General features: G+C 34.7%; 1 protein-coding gene across 1 annotated transcript; it reads right to left on the reverse strand.

The window, feature by feature from the left end:
• Window positions 1-2,342: 2,342 nt before the first annotated feature.
• LOC128222659 (uncharacterized) lies at window positions 2,343-4,447 on the reverse strand. The gene is made up of 2 exons (XM_052931761.1): window positions 4,163-4,447; window positions 2,343-3,622 (listed from the first exon to the last, which is right to left on the reverse strand). The coding sequence occupies exons 1-2, from the start codon at window positions 4,292-4,294 to the stop codon at window positions 2,636-2,638; spliced, it is 1,119 nt and encodes a 372-aa protein (XP_052787721.1). The 5' UTR covers window positions 4,295-4,447; the 3' UTR covers window positions 2,343-2,635.
• Window positions 4,448-6,884: the final 2,437 nt, after the last annotated feature.

Raw genomic sequence — 6,884 nt, forward strand, 5'->3', positions numbered from 1 at the left:
TCAATGTTGAATTGTTTTGTGAAGGAGACTAGATTATTACTCATTATTAAGACAAAGGAACTTTACGATTCTAATTAGCAAAGCATGTCCGACATTCCAAAGGCAGTACCTACAACATGATTGCTTGTGGTGTCCTATGAGTATATTTGACATTAATTATTTATATTGAAATATCCTACGTTGTTCGACTGATTGGCTTGTTCTTGTTGGTTCTTTTTATTAGTATAAGAAACCGGTTGTTCCTCATACAAACAAAGTGTCTGATTGTTTATTTTCTGATTGAATTTGCATCGGTCTACAAGTACTTCTGAACCCGAGAAGGGCTTAGCAAATTTTAATTCAAGATATATAATTTATAAAAGGTATATTTCAAGCAATTTGAGCATGTTCGACCTTAAAAAATCATTTTGATTGTACTTGCGTAATGTGACTCATGCTATGATTATCTGTCACATGTGATAAAAACCGTTTTCATATGAACACCTTACGTTTACACGCCCCTGCAAATATTATTGACCACTGGCACATGTAATAAAAACCGTATGAGCAGCTTCCGTTAACATGCCCCAGCAAATGACATTGACCACTGGCACATGTGATAAAACCGTTTTCCATATAAATAGCTTACATTTGCACGCCCCTGCAAATGACATTGACCACTGGCACATGTGATAAAAACCGTTCTTCATATAAACAGCTTGTGTGTACACGCCCCTGCAAATGGCATTGACCACTGGCACATGTGAAACCGTTTTCCATATAAACAGCTTGCGTTTACACGCCCCTGCAAATGCCATTGACTACTGGCACATGTGATAAAAACCGTCTTCCATATGAACAGCTTGCGTTTACACGCCCCTGCAAATGCATTGTCCACTGACTCATGTGATAAAACCGTTTTCCATATGAACAGCTTGAGTTTACACGCTCCTGCCAATGCCATTGACCACTGGCACATGTAGAAAGTATGTTTAACGTTTACATTAACGATATTCGTTGTGTTTTCTTTAACAAATCTAGCATCAATGCATTTATTGTGTACATGATATTTTACAATCAATATCAAGTTCATTAATATTTGAGCACGAAGCGATCATTTATTAATTTTGTTCATAAATGCCATATACCTATACCATTTCAATTATATGAAAAGGGAGCAATAGAATATGAGTTGATTTGATATGCGTTATTCAATGGTTAGCAAAAAAAACAACACAACCAACACCAACACGAACAATAACATCAACAGCAACAATATTATAAACAACAATAACAACGACCTTCTTTGTATAACGGTGATTTATTATCTCAAAAATAAACAACATTTTCTAAACATTATATTAAACCAGTTGTGGACTGAATATCTTAAATAAATTATATGACATTCCGTTAAAGCTTGTACATGTAGAAATACTCCTAACTAGTTGCCACTTAAGTGGTAAAATATGCGGTACTTTCCCTTTTCCTGTTGTGAAACTAAGATTATTATCTTTCCAAGTATTCAAGTTTGTATCCGTATTTAAACTCCACTTGACTTATAACATGAGTCATTTAAAAACGCGTTCATTTTTTGTTGTAAACGGATGTAGACTAGCCAAGTTATCATGATCAAGGCAACGGAAGTGTCAAATTCAAATAAACAAAGAAGGGCCGTCAGTCGAAGGGTTGTAACCACAACGTGTCTTCGGTGGTATACTATAAGTCCGGTTGACGTTTAATCTAGTAACTATGTTTTCTTTATCTCTGTACAACATACTAATAACCTTTGTGTTTGGCTAATTAGCTTGTTTCTGTTGTTTATTTTATATAAGTTTAAGAAGCCGGTGCCTTCTTATACAAACAATATATCACGATTTGTTTTTTTACTTTTCTCTTGCATTTTCATCGTACTACATGTATTTCCGACCTAAAAAAGGCTTTGCAAAGTTAAATTCATGACATTTACTATACATTGAACACATTTAAAGCCATATTGGTATCTTCGACCTAAATATAAGTATTAATTATTTTTATGTATCATTATTTATGTTCAGCAGTCCCAATCGTGACTGAGAAATAATAATATTCCATATATAACAAACATAGTTTTTTTATGTCTTAGAAATAAACAGTAAGCGTATACACTCCCCTTCGAATGCCACTGGCACATGCAAAGAGTTTTTTTTCTGTTTTTCGTCTGATTTTATTTTCTAACTAATGCTCTACTGAAATCTTTGTACATATGCTAGTTTATGCTTAATATCAAGTTTATGTATATTTAACCTCGGCTATTACACACTCAATTGATTGGCGTTGGGTTGCCATGTTCAATGTAAAGCATTTGACAAGGAGCAAATCATTAATTTAAGTAAGTATATTTATTTATATCTTCCTTCTGGAAAACAAATTGTGGATATAATCATACATGTTGTTCATCATTGTATGTGCCTTCCCGAACATACAATAGCTGTTAATGTCATTATCGTGTCTTGAAGTATGTCTCCTGTTCTCCTTGAATATAGTGTCCAATTTGGATGAGATATAACAGAAAATTGTTATAAAACTACACTTCGTCTGGGATATTGTTCAAAACCTATGTAATTATTTTGACTACTTAAATACTCCAACAGGGTTCGTATATTTAGAATCTCTTTAACTATCGGTACCAGCACTTTATACCAACATCTTCGCCGTGGTTGCAGTTATGTTCACCAATGCCATCACCTTCACAGTGAAATAGAGATCGCTCCTCACCAGTACATGCCACTTCATCGAGCCAAATTGCTCCAGTTCCGCGACCATAATACGCATCTGGATTATATCCATAGTAGACGAATTTTGAATCGATCATTAAGCAAGCGACCTTTGCGTCTTCTAGATCAAATCCGTCATCACAAACTGTTCCCCACTCGCTGCCATGTAGTATTTCCAAACGTCCTTGCACACCGTTTCTGTAATCACTTTCGTTCGCAAGGCGCGCCCGAGTCATATCATGTGACTTTGCCATGATTTTTGCAGTGTTTTCCTTGATTATATTGATGTCTTCTTTCACAGCATTGATAAGGTTGACAGTGTTCAGACTGGTCTTCTTCAGGTAGCCTTCAATGGTGTTCTCTGATACAGATAGAACTGTTGTCAGCGTTTTGGTAATCGTGTCCGAGCTAGACTTACAGATCGTGTCTGTTCGTTGAACAAGTTGTTTAAACGATTGAACTTTTTCATCAACATTCACAGCGTTGCGCTCAATAGACGTGTTCAAATCGCGTTGTACGTTTTTGGTTATGTCGAGAACTCCATCTTTCAACTCACCAATGATTTTACTAAGAAATGTGTTGACGTTTCTCTCAAACGTTAGGAGGTATTCCGCAATTTGGTCTTTTCCAACAAGAAGATTCTGTGAAATGCCTTTCAGATCATCTAAGTCATGTCGAATCCCTTTTTTCTCCTCGCGAAAGCCTCTCTTAATTCTATCTAACTGCTCCTGTAAACCCATGGGGTCGATTTTGTCATTAAAAGATGAGGCTTCATGAGTCTGGCTTCCAGGTTGTGCTTGATCTTTGTCTTCTTCAATATGGTCTTGTCTTATAATCGCGTCTATTTTTGAATCCATTTTATTAAATTTGTCTTTGATGCTCGAAATATCCTGCAATAAACAATTTTGCTTTTAGCACTTAATACATGTATTTTCGCTCTTTAAGATATTTTTCTATCTTTTATTTATTTTATCTTACTACTCAATGTAACTTTCACCTCTACCACCACGACAACATCAACATTAACTTCAACCATCATCAGCACCATCACCACCCCCGCTATTACACCACCACAATCATTACTACAATCACCACCGCAACCACAACCACCATAAACAACAGCGCCACCAATATCACCAACACCCCTCCAACTGATACAACTTCTACTTCAACTACCACAAACACTACTAGTAACACTGGCAACGCCATCATTACCACCACCACCGCATAATAATAATAATAATAATAATAATAATAATAATAATAATAATAATAATAATAATAATGATAATGATAATAATAATAATAATAATAATAATAATAATAATAATAATAATGATGATGATGATGATGATGATGATGATAATAATAATAATAATAATAATAATAATAATAATAATAATAATAATAATAATAATAATAATAATTACCTGAAGCACAAACGACTGAAATGAATCCATTTTACGCCCGAGGTTCGATATTTCTAGAGTAAGTGCTTCTAAATCACCCACGGCGGCAGCAGGGAGGAGCACAAGCACCAGGAAGAAACACCAAACGAACATGTTTCAGTCTATTTACGAAACCGTCTCTAGAAAATTCTGTATTTTCATTAATCTATATCTTTAGAATTCTGATCCGTCTCTTAAGAATAGTTACAATTGTTCTGCTGCATTAGAAGTAAACTGTACGCTTGCTTAAGAACAAGTGTTGCATAACTTGTGGTCCTTTACTTTTATAATTTTAAGTGTTTTCTTCCGTCCATTTATGACTGCCAAGGGACTGTAATAGGACAAATATTACAACCAATTGTATGAAAGGCCCAATAAGACAGGATGCTACGCAGCGCGTAGCACGCATCGTTTATTCATAAGCAACCAGCCAAACTGCGTCATCATTTATGTGAACAAGTTAATGAATATTACTAACGAGGGGTCATTTTTTTCCAAAAAGCAAATACATTTTTGTAACAATCTCGCCGCCTTCATTTTTCTTTCCGTATGGACGTGTTTTTATATCAGGAGATCAGTTGTTCAAAGTACCTTATTTTTTATTAATAAATTGATTGATTCCTCCCTCAACTTGGCTTGTTTCTTTAATAAATCCATAACGTTAAAAGCTGATGCTTTGTTACATATAAAAATCCAACAACAACAACAACCACAACAACAACAACAACAGGAACAACAACAACACTAAAAACAACTGCAGCAACGGCAACATCGAAAACAAACAGCAGCAGTTGCAGCAGCAGTTGCAGCAGCAGCATTAACAACAACAGGAACAACAACTTTCATTAGTATTACGGTTGAATTGTTATCGATCAAACAAACATTTATTTAGATATCAAACTTTTCCCAGTAATGGATTGAATACCTTAAACTCTTCATTAATTACTTAACTCTTGCTAAGAAAGAAAATCTTCCTTGTAGTACAAGTGACAAACGGCCACTAGAGTGATGGCAAAATTAAGTGGTCCTTTTGGTTTTCCTGTTGTGAAACTTAAAGAATATTTTTGTAATCACTGAATTCTTAGTCCTTATTAAGAATGTATTTCATTTGATGGGAGACTAGCCAATTGCTCATGGTTAAAACAACGGAAGTATCCAATTCAAGCCGACAGTTCAAGAGCAGTAACGAGAACATGACTGCGTGTGGTGTCCTATCTGTTCTGTTGCATTCGGGACTCCTCGGACATATTTCTCGAAAACAACCTCGGATGTATGCCTGTTCATCAGTAAAAGTAGTTCGTATTTTTTTTAAATAAAGCATTAATTAAATGTAGTGTTTAGCTTGTATTTATTGATCTTAGTTTCAAATTTATTGTCAGTGAAGTGTATTATTGCAAACATAATTAAGAGTTAAGTCATAAAGTTTAACTGCTAAATTAGATTACTACGCGATCTACTTGCAGCGGACTTAAATTTACCGATTTCTGAGTATGTAAACCGTCCATATACATCCGGGGTTGTTTCCATAAAAATATTTTTCGATAAAAATGGCCGAGGAACTCAGAATATGCTGTTTGACACAGATAGCTTAAATTGTCGAAATCACTTTACCAGGATGTAATATCTTAGTGTGTATGGCTGATTGGTTTGATCCCGTTGTTTCTGAACTATACGTATAAGCAGCCGACATATAAGAGGAAGCACTTGGTATGCTGGATTCCAAAGCATTTTGGCGGCAATCCGGATGCTTTAGTAAGGTATGCCGGAATTCACCATAAGGGCAAAGTTGATTCGCACTCGGTACGAAAACAAGAAATCATAAGGAGTTATCATTATTGTTTCGTGCGGTCATGCAGTATGAACGATCGGCTGCGATTTTTTCATGCGAATATTTGCAAAATCGCGATAGAGCGTTCATACTGTATGAATGCATGTAAACTAAGAATTAAATCAATCCTTATACGAGTATTTACATTTCCCTTTTTCATAACTTATTTTTTGTTATAATAAAGACAATGGTTTCATAATTCTCGCGTTTATTATGAAAATTGTCGAGAGCTTTTAATTCATGTTTTATAACATATGCATCTCTCAGGTCTGTCCAGCAAATTACCGCCCACAGAGCTTACGAAATGTTGACCGGTTCATGCCAAATGAACGACAACTTTATCATACAAAAAATTAAATTGGGATGTGAAATATAATTTACGAATTCCGGATTCTAGTCCATACCGCACTCAAGGGGAAGATACCTTCCGATTTAAAATCCAGATGCGGCATTATCTCCATTTCTCTTTTGAAGTTTGTAGCAATTATACAATGAGCATTTATAGGGACAAGCCCAGTCGCCAAATATCTATTGAAAATTTACCCTATTTAGAGCCTGCCTGACTCTCATCTTAAGTCATATTATAACTTTTTCAAAGTAAAATTTACATACTTATATGCTTTTGTAACATGAACGTGTTAATCAAAACATTAAAAATAGTATTTCAGAAAGTATCAAGTATTTCATATCGCATATATCATATGATTAGTGGTAAATACTAAAGGTAGAAAAATAACTTAAATTCAAAAATGAATTAAGTTTGTAAATGACTAATTAATAAGATGTTTTGAAATGTAAATTATAATACACCCATGCAACCATACAACTGTCAAAGGCATATTTGAAGAAATATCTGGCTGGTAAATTAATACCCAG

The sequence above is a fragment of the Mya arenaria genome, chromosome 16 (assembly GCF_026914265.1).
Source record: "Mya arenaria isolate MELC-2E11 chromosome 16, ASM2691426v1".
Classification (NCBI taxonomy): Eukaryota; Metazoa; Mollusca; class Bivalvia; order Myida; family Myidae; genus Mya; species Mya arenaria.